Consider the following 22947-nt stretch of genomic DNA (forward strand, 5'->3'; position numbering starts at 1 on the left):
ACAATAGCAGGCAATATTTCCTATATGCCTCCATGATAATGAAACCATTTTCCTGAATAATTTAATCCTTACCAATTCCATAGGTTGTCTACCAACCCCATTTTGCCAGGTAGGAAACTGAAGCCTACACGCTAGGTTACATGTTCAGGCTTAGAGTAGTTGGTCAGGTCTGGTTTAAACACAAAGCCTGACTAACCTGAGAGTCCAATGTCTTAGTCCCTGTGGTGTGCTTCCTCTGTAGGACCTGATTTGTTCTTCAGTGTCTAGACAATGTACATCTAGCTGGGGACACAGCTTCGTTTGGAAAGTGCTGGCTGTGCACTTACTTCCCTTAGGTCCACGTTTAATCCTCAGGACCAAACCAAAGCTGGGCATCATGCTTTGTACCTATGATGCACCACTGTGATGCTGTAGGGGCAGAGAGGACAGGACCCTGGGGCTAGCTGAATTGTTGAGTTTCAGATTCAGAGACATTTTCTTTTAAAAAAAAAAGAAAGGTGGATAAACCAGGCATAATGGTGCACACCTTTAATCCCAGCACTGGGAAGGCAAAGCCAGGTGGATCTCTTGAGTTCAAGATTGGCCTGCTCTACAGCGTGCGTTCAAAGCCAGTTACGGCTACATAGTAAGATGCTGTCTCAAAAAAAAAAAAAAAAAGTGGACAGTGTAAGAACACACACAAACATACTCAATGATGACCTGAGGCCACCACATGCAAGTATACAAAATGTGTGTTCATGCGTGTGCGTGCGTGCACCCCAAAGTAGATCTATTGTGAAGTAAATTGGCCAAGGAAAGACAAGTAGAAACAGAAACATTTCATGATTTTCAAACTGAGTGACCCTGAACTGTCCTAACTCTACCTGAGTCTTTAGGGAACTTGGGGCCCACATCTGTAGCTAATTTCCCATTTCTACTGCCATGGAGAGGAAGCCTTCTAAGTCCAGCCAAGTGGAGTTGAAAAATTGGAGTCACATCATTCCAGCTGTTTTGTTACAAGTATATATGGCCACTTCAGAAATTCTTAGAATAGTCTGCTACACTAAATGCCAATCATGACTTTCAATTCTAAGAAACCTGGTGTGTGTTGTTCTGGTATCAAATAGGTTTTCAGAACTGTGGTCATTCTGGCTTCTATTTTCTTTGGCAATTCAGAGAACAGAGAATTGATGTAACCATTTCAAAATGCAAGGTCTTCTTTCTCCTCATGAACTTCCTCCCTTTTAAGTCTTGAGAAGAAACTACTTAGCAGACCAGCATGTCAGGGCACAAGGAAAGGAAGGATCCAGTGGAACTAGTCCCACTCAGCAGGCTCTCCTAGCTGCTGCGTGTCTAACCACAGCTTCAAGGTTACAAGCAGTTCCCAGCTGGGGCATGAATGGTGTAATGTATAAACATGCAGGTAATATTTTGGATATTCAGCACTCAGGGAAACTCTACAAAGTGATTGCACAGGATAAATTTATTAGTGTCTGCTTTTAAAAGCTTTCAACAATAAGTCTGCTGCTCTTCCTGGGGAGAGGGCTCCACTGAGAACCTCTCTCTCCATCAGAGGAATCTGTTCTCGGATGCTGGGATGGGTCTTGAAGTATTCTAAGACGTTTTCCTGAATGAGATTCCACATCCAGACTTTGTGCTGTGTCTGTCTCTTGGCGGCCAGCTCCCCACTGGCCAGCATTCGGTGCTGAAACTCTCTCATCATGTCCCACATCTCAGTAATGCCCTCTCCACTTTTGGCAGAAATACGAATCACCTATTGAGAAGGCAGAAGCAAAACTGTATGTCACAGGACATCTGCAATTTGCCAATGAATTCTTAACATTTATAGAAACAAGACAAAGACCAAAATGGGCTGCTGCCACTCCCATAGTTTCATCACTTTCTTTTTTTTTGTTTGTTTTTGTTTTTTTTTTGAGACAGGGTTTCTCTGTGTAGCCCTGGCTGTCCTGGAACTCACTCTGTAGACCAGGCTGGCCTCGAACTCAGAAATCCACCTGCCTCTGCCTCCCAAGTGCTGGGATTAAAGGCGTGCCCAGCGTTTCATCACTTTCTTAACTTACTGAAAATAACATGACTGAATTGAAAGCCTTTGCTCTGCTCCCCAAATTCTAACATACGCAAACCATTAGTGCTCCACACTCTTAAGGACAGTTCCTTCAGGGTGAACCTCGTATTACTTCCAAATGGTTTACATCAGGTGCTGAGCAGGCTCAGCTGTCACCTCACTCTGGTTTTTGACATCCTGTGGTTGAAAGATTCTATTTAAAATCAGTGCTACAAGTCTGGCTTTGTCATAGTTTTTCAAAGTGTAGTCTTTACATTTAAGTGAAGGCTGAGTATATGTCCAGCCTGAGACCTACGTCCCCTCTCCTAAGGTGCACAGTCCACTCAGTGTAGAACACCGAAAGGAACGCAAGCCAACCTTTGGCCTCCAGACTTCCGAGCGGCTACGGAGCAATTTGAGTGCGCTCACGTACTCTGCTTGGATCCGGCGGGCTGGCACAACCAAGTCCCCATCAGACTTAGTTATAACGACCAAGTCTGCCATTTCAATTATACCTCTTTTGATGCCCTAGAGAGAACAGAAGAAGCACATTTATCAGAAGCGTCCCATTTGCTCCTACCATGAGAACAGGACAACAGCAGAAGTCATGACTTCAGTCAGACACTTGACTGTCATTTCTTCTGTGTCCTCCTGAGTTCATGTGCCAGGATAATAACTGACAAGAATTACCTAAAAGCACCAGCCCTTGGAACTAAGTCATCCATAAAATCCCTTTCAAATTTACAGACTAACTTGGTGAGATCTATCCAGATGTTGTAGATAGATGATCAAGAGAAAACATGATGGTGGCGGGAGGCAGCTCACAGCATCTCACGGAGACAACTCACTACAAAAAGTGAGGATGAATGGTACAAGCTAGTCACCTAGCCTGAAAAGAAGGAAGTGAAGGGACTTGATCAGTAGCCTACCAAGTAAGTAAGGGAAGTTGAGAGAGTAAAAGAGGTGACAGAGACATATGACCACTGCTTAGAGTGGATGAACAAAGCATGACTGTCTCCAGTTGAGCCAAGGGGACACAAGAGTGTGGGGGCCTTCACTGATTGGTCCATGATGTGCCCAAAGAATGACAAGTCTCAGTAAAGAGTACCTCAGGTCCCATCCACTTCCCAATGTAAGTCCCACAATACCCATTAAACAGCACGACGGTCCCCCTCTCTTGGGATAACCCCTCCCACTCCAGAGCCCTTTTCCTTAATAAAATAAACTTTCACTTGCTCAGCCCTCATCAAGTCCTTATTCTTCATCAACATGAGACAATTAACTCCATAGTCATTGGTTTTGAGTCACTCTGGTGACTGCTGATCACCTTAGTCCCCTGGGTTAAGCCCACCAGAGCCGAGAAAGGCTCTATCACTTAAAAAAAAAAAAAAAAAAAAAAAAAAAGGAACAAAAAACCTTTCATATAATCATGGATGTGTCTGCCTCTCTCCCACCCACAGAGTCCCCAGCCTTTTGCACAGTGTGTGGGTGTGTCTAAGTCACACAAACACACACCCTCCCTTCCGGTATGTCTCTTCTTCATTGGGCTAGAGTTTATCATAAACCTATGATTGTAGAATTTTCCTGAATTTTGTGAGTTATTCTCATGAACTATTGCACCTTCAGCTTTGTAGCTCGGCGGTAGCTGTGGCTTGGAAACCCAGCTGGTGTCTGCAGTGAAGTGACACTGCGGAAGACTCGGGCTGGCTAACAATGGGATGACAGAGGAGAGGAGTGCTGTACTGCTTTACAGTGTGTGTGCTCCCCATCAGTATCTGCAGCATGAATGCCTTCTGAGTCAAGTGTTGTACAAACACCCATGATGCTGTGGGATCTCTGGACCAAACCCTCCATTTTTCCAGTCACTTCTATGTTGTGTAGGGAAAAGTTGACGTTGTATGAGTAGCTAGAGTCACACCTTTTATTATTGTTAGTTTAGAACAAACAAACCCCGCATACAGAGACCTGCCTGTGGCCTCGGGTACTTTAGCCAATGGGAATGACGTTGCTCACACAACGCCTTCACCTTCATTTACAACAACATTGCACTGCACATGTGTTCTCTCAGAGGGAACTATAGGAGGGAGGGCCAGGGCTCCAGACCCTTACCTGCAGTTCATCCCCTCCTGCTGGCGGCAGCAACAAAACAAACATATCAACCATGTCAGCAACAGCAAACTCCGACTGCCCCACACCTGGAAGTTTAAATCACAACTTTATTTTAAACATTGTTTTTAGTTTTCTTTTCAAATTTACTGGGGCATTTACATTCTATTTCACTTCATTCCTCATTTTCATGGCCACACATTAACCCCTTAAAGCCCTGTTGCTAGAACTCAGCACCCGAGACTTGACAGAATGAAAGCTCAGGGATCTGCAGAGCAGCGAACGCAAGCACATCTACGCAGACAGTGTCACATGGGGGACAGGGCAAGCATGCTGATGCACGTGTCTCTTCTGCTTCTTGAAATGTCACAAATGCCACTACAGGGGCCTCATGGGCATCACGTTAGCCAATCCTAATTACTCCCCAAAGGCCCCACCTCCAAATGTATTAGCATAGGTTTGGATTACATTACCAACACACCCTTCTGTTTCTCACTAGGCCAATGTTTTGGATGGAGACCTCAGACCTCCATTCTCTCCTACTCTTAAAGCTTTCTCTTGGCGTTTCTTCCATTAGGAAGTGGCTTGAACATGGACTCTAGTTTTAAACCGCATCTGCCACTACGTTCATATCTTTATGCCTTTTCACCTTTATTTCACTCTTCAAACCCCCAGTTCTCTCCTCTTTAAACATTCTTGGAGAGACCTCTTAATTGCAGACAAGTACCACTGAAGGGTCTCATAAAAGCTATCCCCCAGGGAGCCAGAGAAACAGCTCGTGGTTAAGAGCACTTGCTGCTTTGGCAGAGCCGGCTCTGTTCTAACACCACCTAGTTAGTGGCTCACAGCTCTAGTTCCAGGGGATTCAACATCCTCTTCTGGTCTCTGTGGGTGACAGAAATACACAGACATACATGCAGGCAAAATTTACACACACACACACACACACACACACACACACACAGAGAGAGAGAGAGAGAGAGAGAGAGAGAGAGAGAGAGAGAGATCTCCTAAGTGTCTTCAGTCAGTTTCTTTGATGTACTGTCACCGTGGCACCCACATCACAGAGGAAACAAAGGAAGCACTTTCCTCTGTGGATAAACAGATGCCAACCCAGCTTTCACCAGGCTACCTCCTTGCAGTTTCCTGTGAGCAGTCATGCTCTTTGGGGCTCGCTTCCATCCACTTTCCTGAAGCCTCTCTCAGCCAGCACAGCATTTCTCGCTTTCTCTCTATGGCCGACTTTCTGGAAAACCTCACTTGCTGCTCAGTGTCTGTTTTCATCCACACCCCCAGCTCGAATGCTCACCTGGAAACATTCTATCTGTTGCAGATACTTCTGGTACTTATTTCTATCCATCACCCTAGAGCGTCAGTGTACCAAGCCAAGCTGATATTTCAAGGTGTCCTGTCAGGCAGCTGAGCGGAGAGTGATAGTAAAGGTAGGCAGAGGAAGCTCGCAGGCAAGTCCTCTGAGGAAGGCGATGCCGGCTGTGTGTGCCTCTTCCGTGTCCCACTTTATGCTTCCTATTCCCTCTCTGTCCTTCTTTCTGCGACCCAGTGGGACTGTAAAAGTTTCATCAGCCACCTCCCAATCCTGAGTAACCTTGAGGAAGACTACGTGTGAAGGATGGAGAGACACGCCAGCGGCGTCCCGGAGACTAAAGGTGTAGAACTATATTTGTTGTCAAGCACCTGAGCCCAGGCTTCCACACTTACAAGACAGCAACCCCCTCTTATCTGAGTCACTGTTGTGGTGAGTCTCTAGGACGAGCGGCAATACACAACTTTGAGATAACACAGCTGGCTTTTATACTGCCCTTTCCTCTGACTCTCCTCCATTCAGTCTTAGAGAGTGGACTTCCTAAGGTTGTTAGGCCTGTCTTCAGGTCCACTGTGGAAAGCCCAGGCCTTAATGTGACTGTAGATGGGGATGGGGCTCTACAGAGTTACATGAGGTCCTGAGGATGGGGTGCTAACCCAATGGGACTGACACCCTTTCAGGGAGAGAAGACACCAGAGTGTATAAGCCTGAGAGTGCCCATGTGAGTGAGGGCACGGCAAGAAGGCAGCCATCTGCAAACAAGGGAGGATAGTGCAGAAAGCAACCCTGCTGGTGCTGGACCATCAGCTTCCAGAGCTGTGAGGAGGCACATGAACATGCTCTAAGCTGTGCATTTATGACAATAATCCTAGTGAACCAATATGGCTATTTTCCATTTTTATCCCAAACTTTCGTTCACTTACTGTAAACGAAATCTATAACTTAGTGCAGAACTAAGAGCCATGCCGATAACTGTTAGGTCTGTATTTATTGCCCAGTCTCCTAGAACAATGTCACTTGGACACCTAAGAAGCATGTCACAGGAACGTGTTGGTATTTTGCCTTCTACCTGCTGCCCTCCAGTGCTCTCTACAGCTCTGTGTGCTCCCTTCTTCGTCTCTCATCTCGGCTTACTGTGGACCCTTCTGAAGTCATCTCCTCCGCTCTGCTCCTGTGCTTACGATGTAGCGCTCACCGTTCCTTTCTTAGATTGACACCACAGTTTAGCTGCCTTCCACCTCCTCTCGGACTCTTCTAATCATTCTTCATTCTGCTGTAGGGTTCCCTCCATATGCATGTGTGGCTTCCCTTGTTCTTGCTTCCCACTCCTCTCAGAGAAAATGAACTCTTTGGCAGGACACATAAGGAAAACCTGCCCCTGGCCACTGTTCCAAGATCCTTTTTGCCCACGAAGCTGTAAGTGCATCTTACAAGCAAGTTGCACTTCTCTGAACGAGTCATGTTTCTCACTCTGTGTCTGTGCAAATCTGCTTTATCCCTACCATTAAATCCCACCTTCCCTCCTCCAGGAAGTTTTCATTGATTCCCCCAAACACTAGTTATGGGTTCTGTCTTATACATTCATCACAAAGTAACCCAAAAGGTCATCTCTCCACGAGAACATGAAGTGCTAGGTTTTCATTTGATGTTCTCACTGCACATAACTATGTGCTATGGAGGAAACAGCCAGCACCATGATCCCAGGTGTGCTGTGGTGCTGTGATTGACTTCCCAAGGTCATTCTAGTGTTTACTATCCTCTGGCACATTGAACATGTCAGCTCAGATATCAGCTGTGCAGACACAGGGCTCACTTTCACCTTCTGTATGGCAGGCACTTGTGGGCAGGGAGCATAGTCCATGTACTCACATTGTACAATATTGTGTAGGGCAATACCTCATAACTAGTCATACTTCATATCTGCTGAATGAGCTAAATGAAGTCAGTTGTTATTCATCTTTAGATAGCATTCATTATCAAAGTACACTATTCTTATAAAATAGAGTATTATACTTACCGACAGTTTCAATAAGAATGATATCATAGCCCCCTCCTTCACACAACACAATGGCTTCATTTGTGGTCCTTGTCACGCCTCCTAGAGTTCCACTGGTAGGAGATGGCCTGATGTATGCATTCATATCTCTTGACAGCTCAATCATCCGGGTTTTATCACCTAAGAGGGACCCTAAAACACATAGTTACATTTTACAATCATGGAAGAGTTGTACGGGCTAAATACCAATCAGCAAACTGCAAGAGGACATAATTTCTTCCCAAGCCAGAGGTGTGTGCCACATTAGTGAGTTCTCCTCTAGCTCAGTCTATCCTCACACTCAAGTAACCACTGGATCATTCCAAGCTCCTGGAAACCAACAAGGCCTCCCTGAACTGACTGGAGATTCAGATCTAAGGCTCCGATGCCCCAGGCAACAACCCTACTAGACCTTCCTTGACCAACATCGGCCTTCCAGTCCCCAGCCAACCCTTTGGCCCAGCACTGCGTCTCTTCATGGCTATCTCCGCATTGGTGGGCCTGCTTCTTTGCTGGTGTCCTACCAGGACATCTGGTATGTCCTCTTGTCACTAATTCACAAGAGGTCAAATCAGGGTCCCGGCTACTTCATTTGGGGGTGTTATTTTTACCTCTCTCTCTCTCTCTCTCTCTCTCTCTGTGTGTGTGTGTGTGTGTGTGTGTGTGTGTGTGTGTAAAACCACAGGTGAGTATATGTGCCTAAGTGCAGGTTCCCTTGGAGGTTGGAGGTACTGGCCTCATAACTTCCTGGAACTAGTGTTATAGGTGGCTGTAAGCTACCCAGTGTAGGTGCTGGGAACTGAACTGGGTCCTCTGCAAGAGCAGTCAGTGCTCTAACCACTGAGCTATCTCTCCATCCTACTCATTTCCTTTTGCCATATAGTTACATACAAGGAATGGGGATAGTCTTACCCGAACATTTACACTCACCGAAAGGCTTTTCTCCACTATGAGATGGTGAAGATTGAGTTCCTTAAAGGTACGCCCTTTCCCGTTATTATTCCACACTGGAGCCTTCTAGCAGGGACTAATTCTAGGACACACGCTTACCATGCACCTCAACTTCCTTATTTATTTCCCATCAAACCCTCCCTGAAGTATTTTTCTGCAGAGCTCGTCCTATGGAAGGGCACAGTGTGCGGCAGCTACGTATCACTCTATGGACGCCGGCACACGTAACAGAGCATTAGCAGCTCACTCTCCATAGAACTCTCGTGCCAGTGAAGCCGGACGTCAGCTGTAGCTGTCAGGGTGCTCTGTGTCACTGCTGTATCACAGTCACAGGAGGGCTATGACTTAAAGCACAAGGGCAGATGAAGAAAAGAGTAGATAAATGGATGTTCACACAGACTGGGAAGTCGTTTATAACACTCTATTTAGCTGCATTTTTCTATTTTTCTCTTAAATTACAGATCCTTTTTTCAAACCCTAAGAATAGGACCCTTCACTCTCAGTTTGAAAATGTTAAGAGCCACAACTTAGTCAGTAGTGTGCTTGTCTTGCAAGCACAAGGAAAGGAGTCTGACCTCAGCATTCATATGAGAAAGGCAGGCCTGTAATCCTAGCACTGGGAAGGCAAAGACTGAGGCCGACCTCTGACCTTCACACACATGTCTCTCTTACATACATGCATGCACACACACACACATAGAAAAGAAAGGTTAGAAGCCACCTAGCTATGTGCTATGCAACTTTAATCACAGGATATAACATCAAGTCTGCTATTAATTACTATTTCAAGCTATTATTTTATTTTACTATGGAAAATACTCTAGACCATGAAGGTGGGGAGGAAATGGCTTTCTCACTTGTACAAAAATTATAATCATTTATGAAAACCCTTCATTAATTTTCATTTAGCAAAGTTCCTTTGTTTGTTTATTTGTTTGTTTGTTTGTTTGTTTTGGTTTTTCAAGACAGGGTTTCTCTGTGTAGTCTGGCTACCCTGGAACTCACTCTGTAGAGCAGAAATCTGCTTGCTTCTGCCTGCTGAGTGCTGGGACTAAAGACAGGTGCCAAGTTCATTTAGCAAAATTCTTACACAGTAAATAACCTAGACTACAAATTGACAAGAATATCATCTTGGAACTTGATATAATTTCATTTACAGTAAACTTTGCATTACAGAGAACCAAACCCTTTGACTGCTCTGAGCCCTACTCCTCAGTGAAGAGTGACTAGGAGCTGTTATCTACTTCTCTCCTGACCTAAGGTCTTAAAGTATGATTACTTCCTGAAGAACACCACAGCATACAAACCAAACACTTTCACTAAATACCGAGTACTATAGTGTGACTGCTTGTTACTCGTTTCCCTCACAAGACATAGACTAGCAAGGCCAAGAGCACTGTGTCATAAGCACCCTAGAGCCACCTCTTGTGCTGGTGCCTCACCTAGAGAAGGCACTTCAATACCAGTTCATTGAATAGCTGTAATCCAAGCAGCTTAACTCAAGAAGAGAGAAAGGGGGGGAATGGTTCCTGGGTAGTTACAGGAAAGACTTTGTATGCTTTCTTTAAATGGTCCTTGGGGAGCTAAGTTTACATTCATTTTATCTCTGATGAGCTGCAAATGAAGTGTTGAGTGAATGCATGACCTCACAGCAGCAGTAAGTGCTGAGCACTGTGCTGTGCTCTGTGTGCTCGCTCTGCTCAGTGCTGCAGGGAACAGCAGTAAGTTACAGGCTCCTTGGTACAGACAGAGCTTTGTTTCACTGGACATATACCAGACAGATGACAAGCTATAAACACTTGTACTTTTCCCTCAAGATTAATTGAAGAGATGCTACAACACCATGAAGACAATAACAGAAAAGCAGAGACCACTGGAGAAACAAAGTCTGCAAATAGGCCCTGGTCTTAGGCATGATCACCAAAAGGCTAACATGTGCCCTTTGATCAGCCTCATCTACTGGCCCCTCTCACCTTGCCTGAGTATCCACGGAGCTACCCACAAGCTGATCGCCTCTGTGGAGTGCAGCACTTCCTAACCAAGTCTCAGAGTTTCTATGTCACTCTGCAGAACAGAAATGGCACCTCTCATGAGACCAAACTCAGCTGGCAGCTAGAGGCCACCCAACTACCAATTCCCACTACCCTGTATCAGAGCCCTCAGGAGCTGTCCAGCCACACTCACCACCACTGGTGCAAGAAGATGGGTCCACAGCTAGCACAGACAATCTGTGTCCTTGCTCAGTCAGCATCTTCCCAAAACATTCTATGAAGGTTGATTTTCCTGCACCAGGGGGCCCAGACAATCCTATAATAGAAAGAGGTCTGTGTTACAGCTCAGAAGAAAAGGCATCCTGGCATTTGGGAGCCAAGGAATAGCATACAGTCACATGTGGTCTGATCTTGGGGCAAGCTCAGAGATTTGGTGGGTGGCCTGATCTTGGGCTATGTTCCCCCCTGGTACGGCCTGGACACTGCCCTGCTTTGAGGGTCTGGGAATGGCTGTTTGGCAGTCTCTTGGGGGGGGGGGGTGGCTCTAGCTACTGTTCCTTGAGTGACTTACAGGTCTCCCATAGATACAATCAGCACCATGAGTAGTCTCATCTAGTCTATGAAAACCATAATTGACATATTTTAACATGCCTTAAAGTGTAAGTGAAAATCTTATCTGTATCTAATTTCTGAGTAGCAAGCAGTGAGATAGAGAGGAAAAATTGCAAGTTCTGTATATTCATAAAGTTCACTTTCACCAACCAGAAGATGTGGTTTGCCCTCTTCCTGTACTGCAGATCTTTGGGAACACATGTTATTGCTTGGGTTGTGGAGTGCGGAATTTCTACATCTGCTGTTCTCTTATCATGGTGGGTAATGATCCCACCCACCCCTCTCCTGCTTCTGCCCACTGGAAAAACAATCCATTACTCTAGAAATTGCCAGTGATTGAGAAAGTAATTTTCTATACAAATATTTTTCTTCTTACTCATAACTTTAAGAAAATATCTAATAACAGAAAATCTGAAAAGAAAAAACACTCGTGTTCAAAATGGCAGAGAAGCACCAATGGAGAGTCAGTCGACCATGGCAGGTAAGGGGCAAGCCCCAGGCTGTCAGTGGGTCTCATCCTTGTGAGATCCTCACAAATCCAAGACTTGTGGTCTGTCCTGTGCTGCTTACCTCCCCTGGTGTCTCAGCATTCTCCACAGGACAGCAGCTACTGCAACAGTATGGGTCTTTGCAGGTTGTTTTAAGACTTAGATGAGATTATGTTTAGTACAGTGTGTCAAGTACACAGCAGGCCAGAGAGAGCTGTTCCCACTGAATAAAGATTGTTACACGCAGGCATTCAACAGTCTTCCAGGTGTGTGTCGTGTGTGGCAGGCTTAGGTCCTCAGTACTCATGGAGGTCTCCATCTCAAGCACCTTTACAGATGCTGCATAAACCTGTGTTACTTTTATTCATGATGATGATAAAGTGACTAAAGGCTTGAGTTAACCTGGCCTAAGATCAGGGTAGACTATCCAGAAAGCCTGAGAAGGTTGTGTGTGAGCTGCTAAACAAACACATCCCTGGGGCCCTTGTTTCTTCAAGGGCTCTCTAAAGCTAAGTATAAGTAGACTTTGTCATGCTAGGTTTTCTCCTTGGGGGGTTGCCCTACAACACATAAAAACTGCCAAGACCCAGTGTAGTACTCTCATAATTAGAGCCCCTCCTTTCGGGTAGAGGAAGGACTGTGAAATACATATATGGACAACTACAGAGATTGCTGGAGACCTATTTGTGAAAACCATCTTTAAAGCATTCCTATCCATTCCTAGGAGATTTGATTCCCTGTGTTACCACTACACTATGATACAAAGTCCAGTACAACACCAATGCTTGTATGCATCTACTCATTACTCACAAGTTCAAATCCCACCATCTCAACTGCTTTTTAGCAGAAGAGTTGGTTCAAAGCACCTGCTTCACTGTCATGGGACACTCTTCCCACCCACACTACCCTGCTATACTCCTGCTGCTGCTCAACAGTGCTTGAGCATTGAACAGAGATGGAACTGGGGACTCGAGGGTGGAGAGAAGGAGCCTGGCGTGAGTAGCCAGCTCTGTCACCTGGGGCCATGGGGAGGTCCCAGCCCAGGCCGCCATGTCTGGGTCCATGGCTGTGCAATGGCAGGGGTCCGTGTCGACATCCACGGTGCATTATTACCACGAGAGAACATGAGGATGTCCCTGGTTGGGTCAGCAGCCGGGGGATCACATGGATGTCCAGGGGCTGTGCAGAATTGGCCCTGCCCCTTACTGATGACGGGGTACCCTGGAGAGTTGGCCCCACTTCTCAGCACTGAGGCAGCATTAAGCAAGGAGGGCCCTGCACCTTACCCAGGCAACACAGTGGAGCTGGCCCTGGTGGTGGGGGAGTGTGGGTAAGATGGCTCCACGGGAATGAGTATTGGGAGAGCTGACCCAGCATTCAAGAGGCTGAGGCAGGAGGATGGACAGTTAAAGTTGGCCTGTATGAGATAGCAAGACTAAAGAAAACAAAAGAAGGAGAAGGAAGACTTGTATACAGAAAGGCCAATGAAGCAGCAGAGACAGAGACGTCCAACGTGACTAGGGGAGCTAATCATGAATGGGTGCAGAAACAGAAGACTGCCAAAAACGAGCACCCTGTTAACACTCATCCAGCATGTTTGGGGTCTGGAATCCATGGCAAGATTCTTACTCTTCCTGAGTACACAGCCTTGCTTCAAATGGTCATGGTAATTTTACCATATATGAAGATTAACACCTATAAAAACAGCATTTATATTTCACCCAAATATCAAGCAAAGAAATCTCAATTTGATCTCATACCTCTTGGACGTATTTTAAAAGAATTTAGAAAACCATTTCCTGAACAACAGAAAAAGAAAACCGACCTACTCGAAATGTGAGTGGCTTTCCTTGGTTCTGCAGCTCCTGCTCCCGCTGGTGGGCTAAGACTCTCTGGAGAAGCACCTGAGCCAGCTCCTTCTTCCTGGTGTGAGTTGACTCCACGAGAGTTATAGCCTCTGCTAGGCAAGCTCTCTGCCCTTGAACTAAACCCATATAAAGTCTATCCACAAATCTTTGTTCTTTATCAGAAAGTCCTTCTGTGTGGTCCTTCAAGGTTGCCTGGACACATAATGTTCTCCTGAAGGCGTCAGACAGTAGTACCCTCTTAGTACAATGGTGTCCAGAAGAGTTTGGCAGAGCACCTGGGGACCCGGGTGCAGGGTGATGTGAGTGACGGAGCCTTGGGGAATGCACTCTGGAGAGGCGGGCCAGTAAATGCCGGTAAGGAGAAAGTTGCAGCATGGGAATAGTCATTTTGTCTGTAACTGGCTACTTTGGCCTAGAAGGAAGGAAAAGTATATTTTTGAGTTCAACAGACAATTAAAACACTGAAGTAGTAAAACTGAGAGACCACAGCATTCCTGCATACTGTTTTCCTGCATTCTAAGACATGAGTAATCAGGGTTCTTGATAATATACATGTTGACTAATTTTGGTTGTCAGCTTGACTCCATCTGGAAACAACTAAAACCCAGGCTACTGAGCACTCCCTGTGAGAGATTTTCTTAATCAGTTTATTTGAAGCAGGAAGGCCCACCCTAAATCCGGGCCACACTTTCTGGTTGCAGCCCACATAGACATGGAAAAAGAACACTTCGATTTTTGCCTGCTTGCCCTCACTCTCACTGGCAAGTTCATCTACCCTGCTGCTAAGCTATACTGGCCAATATTAGAGCCAACTTATTCAGGGTTTAAATGTAGACTGAAGATCAGCAGCTCTTCAGGAATCCTCTGGGACTCCAACTGGAAAACTGAGCCAACCAGAAACCAGCATTCCTCCATGGTCTTGGCTTCATTTCAGGCTTTAGGTCCTACCCTGGCTTCCCTTGATGATGGACTCTCTGACCTGTAAGCCTAATAAAACTTTTCCTCCCAAGATGCACCTGGTTATGGTGCTTTATTTCAGCAAGAGAAACCTAACTAAGACACTAAAATTTAGTAGAGGGCGCTCTTGGCCACAGTTAGTACTAAGAATAACTCAAAACATGAAACTACTTATTGTAAAATAGAATTTACATTAAAATTGCCCTGTAAACAAAACCAACACAAGGCCTTTTTAAAAAGTGTTTGCTATATATACCTAACAACCAGAGTTCCATTCCTGGGACCCACAACAGAAAGAACTGACTTCCATTGGTTATCCTACCTGTGGCAAGCTCATGAGTGTGTGTGTATACACATATAATAATAAGTTAAGTAGCAAATATAGAAAATAATATACAAGACCTCATTAGAGTAGATATTTTCTGCCATGTTTTTCCTGTATTCATCTTAAGGATTTCTTCAGGTCAACATACCCGATTCTGAGGCATGCACAAAAGATTCTTTCAGAAGATTCCCTCTGCCGCTGGCCTCTTATTCATTCTCTGCATAAGAAGTGTGATTAGGAGTGTAGCACTTGAGGCACAGTGTAGGTACAGCATGTACTCAGAGAGGCACCCCGAATAATCTGACATAAGCACACAATCAACAACAATAAGCCTTGATGTGAAGTAAATGGCGTAGGCCGGGGAGTGACCAGACCAGTGTATCTCAGAGATGGTCAGAAGCACCTTGTCTCTTCCCAGCCCCACACCAGCCTCTGTGGGTAAGCACACTCAGGTCTGAACTACCACAGAACTAGGTAGAGAGTCTTTTCAGATTTCCTCAACACAACTTCCCAGTGTATTAAATATGTTAAGTCAGAACGGGACAAAAGGTACCAGCATAGCCACTCCCTTTTGGTGTCATGACTCTGGGCAAGTTACTTAAGCATTCTGTGCTGCAAATCTGTGGGAGTAAAGAGAACAGACAGAGCAGGTGAATGTGAGGATTAGATGACTTGGTTCCTGTAGGAGGCCCAGAGTAGCTAGCATCAGGTTTGCAGTTTATCAATTTGTAAGACACTGTGATGTTAAGTCACACACCCAACTTCTAGGGGTAAGCGGGGATGTACAGATGTGCAGAAGCTGCCCAGGTAAGTCTTGGTTTCCTTATTCTTTGTAGCACATTAAGTTACTTTATTGCTCTAAGGTACTTTCTCTAAATGATACTTGGAAGCCAATGAATATGAAATTTATGTCAGTTAATAATAAACATTCTATTAGAAGTAAAGAAGTGTATTAAAGGTTTTCATTTGTAGAATTAGAGCTGCTCTGATTTTCCAATCTTTTTTTTTTTTTTTTCTATTCTGAGGAAGGTTGTGATGCCTATTCTTGGTTGTCTACTTGACTACATCTGGAGTTAACTAAAATCCAAATGACTGGGCATACCTGTGACTGACTTCTTAAATAATTTGGAGTGGGAAGACCCACCTGTAATCTGAGCCACACCTTCTGCTGGCAGCCTCTAAAGAACACAGAAGGAAGCTCTTTGCCTGCTTGGTCTTGCTCTGCTAGCTAGCAAACTATTCCTTCACTAGTGTTAGAGCCTACTTCCACAGGATTCCAGTGTAGACTGAAGACCAGCTAGGACATCCAGCCTCACAGACTGAACAACTACTGGACTGTTGGACTATCTGAACTATAGCCTGTAAGCCATCTTAATAAATCATATATGTAATTTATGTATATACGCAGGCATATATAAGCATAGATGTACATAGTCATTCTATTCATTTCATAAGTTCTATTACTCAAAAGAACTGACTAATACAAAGGTATTATAACTTCTGCTTATATAAAATTAACCTTATTCTAAAAGGACAATTATTTTTGAGATAATAACATCATTTCTCTCTTCCCTTTCCTCATTTCAAACTGTCCCTTATACCCCTCCTTGCTCTCTTTTAAGTCCATGGCATCTTTCCATTAATTGTTATATGCATATATATATATATATATATATATTTATATATATATGCATATATGTATATATATGCATATATATATATATATATATATATATATATTCCTAAAAACAACCTACTCAGTCTATTTATGTTTTTGTATGTGTGTTTTCAGGGCTGACCCTTTGGTTTTAGATAACCGATTGGTGTGCTCTTCCCTGGGGAAGGCCATTTCTCCCTCTCTCAGCATCCCTTAGTTGCCTGCAGTTCTTTCCATAGGGTTGAGGCCTTGTGGGCTTTGCCATCCAATTCAGGATGTCTATTATTGTCCTTGTTCAGCTCATGTTTAGGCAGTCTTGTTGGTGAGACTATGTGTGTAACTTCTGAGTCTTCTAGAAGGAGACAGAGTCTCACAGAAAATACTGTGATAAAAGGACAATTTTTCAAAGTGTGTAAAAAGTATTAAACATCCATCACTACCTGTACATACTTAAAACAACAAAAAGGTAGGAGGCAGAACAATGACTCAGTGGTTAAGAGCACATAAGCTCATACAGAGGACCCAAGTTTCATTCCTAGCACCCACACCAGGCAGCTAACTACTACTCTACTTCCAGCTTCAGGGGGTCTGATGCCTTCTCCTGGCCTCAGTAGGCACCTGCACTCGTGTGCACATAAGCATACAATACAGAATTTAAAAGTAAAAATAAAAATAAAAATTTTAGGGGTTAGAGAGGTGGCTCAGCAGTTAAGAGCACTGGCTGCTCTTCCAGACAACCTGGATCGCACCCACATGGCAGATCACAAGTGTCTGAACTCCTGTTCCAGGGGTTCAGACACCCTCTTCAGACCTCTGAGAGCCCTGCATACAAGTACACAGGCATTCATGCCAGCAAAACACCTATACTAATGTTTGTTTTTGAGACAGGGTTTCTCTGTGCAGCCCTGGCTATTCTAAAACTCACTCTGTAGACCAGGCTGGCCTCAAACTCAGAGATCCATCTGCCTCTGCCTTTCAAAAGTGCTGGGATTAAAGGTGTGCCCCACCACACCAGATTTATAAAATGTTTTTTTTTTTTTAATCTTTTGAAAGAAAATAAGGGGACTGTCTCCAAAGGCTTCTTTCAGCACACCCTTATGTAAAACTCTTATCAACACTACTACCAGTACAACTAGACGGAGAGTTCACTGGCAAGAACTGTGTTTTTATTCAGCCATTCTTTCCTGAGGACACGTAGTCCCCGGATCATCAGAGTAACAGTGAGACATGAGTGGTGAACAAAATGGTGCCAGGTGCTCCTGGTGCTCCAGCCCAAATCTGACCTGGTCCCTATGGCTCCTGGGAATTACTCAGTCCCCAACTGCTGACAGTTTTAGGAAGCTGTAGAACCTTTAAGACATGGGACGTGGCTGGCACAGTGGTTTGCTATGGGACTGGTTCTCTTTGCTTCTGGCCCCAAGCTCTGACCTTCCATATGCCTGGGTGATATGAGGAGGCCCACCATCTGCTCCAGCCTCCAGGTCATTCTCTCCATAGGGTGCTGAAATCACCCTGCACAATGAACCAAAACAAGGCTCTCCTCCCCTGTCACCTGTTCCAGGCATTTTGGTCACTGATGAGAGCAATAACAGACACACAGTCATCAGCTTTAATCTTCTACTTAGTTCCTCACAGCAGTTCTAACAAATTACTATAATGTTGGAAGTATCTGCTAAATTCCAACAGAGAGATTGCTTTTTCAAGTAGGGTCACATTTTCAAGTTTAGGGGTTAGAACATGGACATATCCTGTGGAGATTTCTACTCAACCTATTGCAGCTTCCTAAGACTACTTCATCTTCTTCAGTGACGTAGCCTTAGTACTTCACAAGTTCATAGAATAAGACACACCATGTTCAAACAAAGCAAAGCAGCAAACAGCCCAAAGCACAAAGTGCTAAGGGTAAAGTCAACATCACAGGCTCTAACTCTCACTGAGGAATTCAAGTCACTGGAGAGTCAATGCCAGGACTAAGTCTGAAAGAATTAAAAAAAAAAAAAGAAAAAGAAAAAGAAAAAGAAAAAGAAAGAAAGAAAGGAAAAAAAAAAAAAAAAAAGAAGGATGGGGCAGGTTTTCCAAGCTGAGGCCTTAAATATGTAAATTCAGTGTAGATGCTTGGTTTAGTCCTTGCCATATTAGAGAAGATTGGGAAAGTCAGTGAAGGCAGAAGACTTGACTATACAGAACAAGTGACGAGAGATGAGGTTTGAACCAGGATAAAAACTAAGGCCAAAACTACCCTTTGTTGTCATGGGCGAATGACAGAGACTCTTACAGAGGTAACACAATCAATCTTAGTAGTAATAGTTAGTAACAGTAGTAGTAACAGTCGTTTTAGCAGCAGCAGCAGCAGCATACAGTAGCATATGCATGTAGAAGCACCGTGAGAATTGAACAGTGATGAGACTCTAGCAACGGAGGCCAGAGTAAGAGACCTGAGACAGGGTCCCTAGCAAGGAAACCAAAGTGGAGAACACAGACTTGGGTGTGGCATTAAGGGACAGAAAACAGAAGTCAAATTAAAGAGCTTCCTGCCCGTGAGACTCCACAAAGCTGACACATCTGGTATGCTGTAGTTACTTAAAAACAATTAACCATAGAGAAAAGATACAGCTGATCTGAACTTACTTCTCCACTTCCCAAGACTTCAGAGTTTATAAACCATCTTCAAACACTTTCTATTATTCTCCAGTTCCATGAAGACAGTAGGATGACAGTTGTTGGTCTCATTTAACCAAAAGAGAAATCAAGAATTAAGTGTGTGTAGTCACAGAGGCAGGACTAAAATCCAAGACTTTTGGCTCTTTCTGACATTTTGATGAAGTATGTTACTACAAAAGAGCTGTGTGTGGCTAGAAGAGAAGTAGATATTTGTAACTGCCTATCTTTCAAAGTGTGTAAGAAGAATATTAAGGTGAAATGCAGAGGCCACAGAACATGCTCATTATCAAATGTAACCCTACCATTCTAAGAAAAGATGTACTGTTTAAAAGCAAATTAGAACTATTTAAAATATGTCCTTTTGTATTAAGATGCCTTGCCATGACTACTTCTGGTTACCAAACAAGCCCAAAGTAATACATTAAGGGAGAGGGGACCCCAAACCAAGTAGATCACGAATCATCTGTCAAATAAATGCTTGAGCATTTACTATGTACCATGTACTAGTTTAGCTCTGAGAATACAGCAGTAACAAAAGTTTATGTTCTTAGGAGAAAATCAATGTACTGTTTGTGAGTCAGTCACTGTGTCTGGATCTGAATGAGCCACCAGGAAAGTATAGGAGAGACAGTCAAAGATAGGATTAACATGGACTTTTACAGACAGATGAGTGTACTAAATGCATGAGATGGGAAGACAGGACAAAGAACTTATCATGCATATTTATTTATTTATTCATCCTATGTATATGAGTGCTTTGTCTTCATGCACACCAGAAGAGGGAATCAGATTCCATGACAGATGGTTGTGGGCCACCATGTGGGTGCTGGAAATTGCACTCAGGACCTCTGGAAGAACAGCCAGTGTTCTTAACGGCTGAGCCATCTCTCCAGCCCATTACTGTTTTTTTTGTTGTTGTTGTTGTTGTGTTTTGTTTAGGATCTCTGGCTACTTTATGTAAAATTCCAAAGTAGGTAGCAGTGAGTAAGATGTAGAACAAGATGAGAAAACAATACAGGAACTACTGTAACTGCTGAGGAGATGATGGCTTGGACCAAGTACAGGTGATGCTCAGTCAAACTCCATGTGAATTCTGAAAGAGCTGTTTTCATACAAGAAAAGGGATACAAGATGTTAAGGCTCAGATTAAGGTCTACCCTGAGCCACAGAAAGCTGAAGACTGGGAGGTGAGGTTTGGGGTATGACCAGAAGATGATAGATAGATAGATAGATAGATAGATAGATAGATAGATAGATAGATAGATAGGTAGATAGGTAGATAGGTAGATAGGTAGATAGGTAGATAGGTAGATAGGTAGATAGGTAGATAGGTAGATAGGTAGATAGGTAGATAGGTAGATAGAGTAGGTAGCTAGGCAGGCAGACAGGCAGGCAGGCAGAAGACATGTTTGTGAACATGGGTATGGTCAGGCATATATATGTCATGTGTGTGGAGGCTGGGGGTTGTCAGATGTTGTCTTTGATTGTGCTCCACCTTGTAGACTGAGGTAGAGTTTCTAATTTGAACTATGTTCACCAATTTGGCTAGTCTAGTTAGCTATTTCCCTTGGGGATCTCTCTATAGGCCTTAGAGTGCTGAGAATATGGCTTGTCACTATGCCTGAGAGGTGTTTATGTGGGAGCTGAGGATCTGAACTCCTGCCCGCACACTTGGATGACAAACACTTTATCTACAAATCCATCTCCCACCCCGATTTAATTTTTACAAAGGCCCATTGAATATCCAACTGATCTGGCAGTTGTATTTCAATCTTAGGTTTGGTACTGAATTCGGAGCTGAGGCATAATTTGGATATCACCAGTGTTTAGATGTAGTTTAAATCCATAAGATACAAACTTGTTTTAAAATTGATTAGAGATAGAAGAAGTTGAGAGCATTTTTTTTCAAAATAAAACTTCACATACATTAGGGTTATCATGGCACTTCTAAGCTGGTTTTGGCACACCATATTGTTAAATGTTACTGTGTATAATAATGGCATCTCTGACAGTGCTCACATGGCTGACTTCCTCAACTCTCAGAACATATTATATTACTTTACAAAGGGGAACTGAAATATGCTAACAGAATTCAGGGTGCTCATGAATAAAAAGATTAGTCTACTTAATCTGAGTTGACTCCGTAGTATCACCAGGCCCTTTAAAATGAGAAAGAACAGCTGGATGCCAGGAGGCTCAGTCCACTCTTGTTGGCTCTGAGGTTGGAGTAAACAGACTAAGAGACAACCTGTGAAGGCTGACTGACTGGAGAGGCTAAGAAAAACAGAAGCAGGATTCACTGAGAAACGGGTGGAATACAGACACCTTAGTTTTAGCTACTTCAGCCTGTGTCAGGCATGACCAACCAAACAGTAAAGCAACAAATGTGTTGGGCCAGCCAGATAGTTCAGCAGGTACAGGTGCTTAGCAGGTAAGCCTTGTTACCTGCCTTTGATTCCCAGAACCCAAGCAAAAGTGGATGAAGAGAGCTGTCGACACTAAGTTGCTCTCTGATCTCCACATGCCTGACTTGGCATGTGTGCCCTCCCCCACAAATCAAATAATTAAATAATTAAATAAAGAAAATAAATGTGTTGCCTTAATGCACTAAGTATACACTAACACCACCAATGGAAAACTAATACAATTGCTATAGCAACCACTAAATCTTTTTTAAGATTAGAATTTAGATTTTTTTAAAATGAGAAATGTCTAATAACCACTCGTGATTTAATTATCTTTGCCATAACCTATGACCCTTCATTCCTCATTTAGATCTCTTCCTAACCCAGGAATCAACTTGATGCGTCTTTTACTATTTATTGTAACCTTCAGTGTTACATTCAACACGTGTGCATGTCAACTTCCAAATTAGACATAATATCAGCATATCTTCTAAAAAAGAAACTAGTAAAAAAAATCACATGCAAGGTGAAAAGGGTGGCTAGTGGTTTTGCTATGACTTTTATCAAAATCGTACAGAGATTGGACCCACACCCTGACTGACAAACAGCGCCCCTCTGAGGCACATTCCTTCAGACCCTCCCAGGCAGTCAGCCATGCTCATCAGTCTTGCTTGTCAACCATGCTTGTCAGCACTCCTCAACTTTCTGTTCACATCTGCAACACAATATTTATTGCTTTGTCTTGAAATCTATTAACTAGGTCTCATCACTCCTGTGAGCTGACAATGTTCCCACAGAAAGGACAATATGTAGTCTTTACCTCCTCAGGCTCCAAAGAAGGGCCTGGCACATGAGCAACTTTTCAAACCTGTTCTTTAAATCAATGGAACTCAACCTATGTGGGAGAGCTTGACTGAGAAAACCTGTGTGAGCAAAGAACTCTTACAGAACACACTCTGCTCTTCCAAGTACCCACTGTCAATCAAGATATCTTTGACATCTAACCAAACCTCCAGAGAAGAAATATATAAATACGGAAGGAACCAAACCCACAACAAGAACTTTACCAGATGGAAGTATGTCTATTCACAATACAAGCAAAATCTCTAAACAAAACGGATAAAAACTGTCTAATAAAGACAGTAGAGGTTCCTTTAACATACAAAAGAAGCAGTTCCCTAAAACAATTTTAAGACAGTATTTTTATTCACTGAGAATGTCATTCATGCAATGTCCCACAATAATTACTATCAGTCTTTCTCAGAAAGCCTGTGCTAACTATCTGATCGGCTTAAGGTTTGTTCTGGAGGCAGCTCTTTCATGCCTATACAGATCTTAAAAGTCCTTTAAGTGAGACACAAGAACTAAGAAAACAATGGTATCATTTTTACCTACCCCCAATAAACGAACACAATTATCCACCTTCTACTGACACCTTCCAGACTGTTTGAGGGCGGATCCCCCTCACCCCACTCCCATGCATCCCATCTCTTGTGACTATGTGAACGGCAGACACCAAAAGC

General features: G+C 43.7%; 1 protein-coding gene across 5 annotated transcripts in view; it reads right to left on the reverse strand.

Moving 5' to 3' along the window:
* Nucleotides 1-1444: 1444 nt before the first annotated feature.
* Nucleotides 1445-22947, reverse strand: part of Mmaa (metabolism of cobalamin associated A) — a 33784-nt gene continuing 12281 nt past the window's right edge. For 2 of the 5 annotated variants that reach the window (XM_076915445.1, XM_034522113.2), the window contains exons 2-7: nucleotides 13377-13831; nucleotides 10645-10767; nucleotides 7492-7662; nucleotides 4154-4239; nucleotides 2423-2572; nucleotides 1445-1753 (exon numbers count right to left, since the gene is read on the reverse strand). In XM_076915445.1, coding sequence (XP_076771560.1) covers nucleotides 1466-1753; nucleotides 2423-2572; nucleotides 4154-4239; nucleotides 7492-7662; nucleotides 10645-10767; nucleotides 13377-13806 — 1248 coding nt within the window. In that variant the 5' untranslated portion in view covers nucleotides 13807-13831 and the 3' untranslated portion in view covers nucleotides 1445-1465. Of the gene's footprint in view, nucleotides 1754-2422; nucleotides 2573-4153; nucleotides 4240-7491; nucleotides 7663-10644; nucleotides 10768-13376; nucleotides 13832-14778; nucleotides 15602-22947 lie in introns of those variants that run through there. The other 3 variants (XM_034522115.2, XM_034522114.2, XM_034522116.2) reach the window with 3 other exon arrangements.

The sequence above is a fragment of the Arvicanthis niloticus genome, chromosome 18, assembly GCF_011762505.2.
Source record: "Arvicanthis niloticus isolate mArvNil1 chromosome 18, mArvNil1.pat.X, whole genome shotgun sequence".
Lineage (NCBI taxonomy): Eukaryota > Metazoa > Chordata > Mammalia > Rodentia > Muridae > Arvicanthis > Arvicanthis niloticus.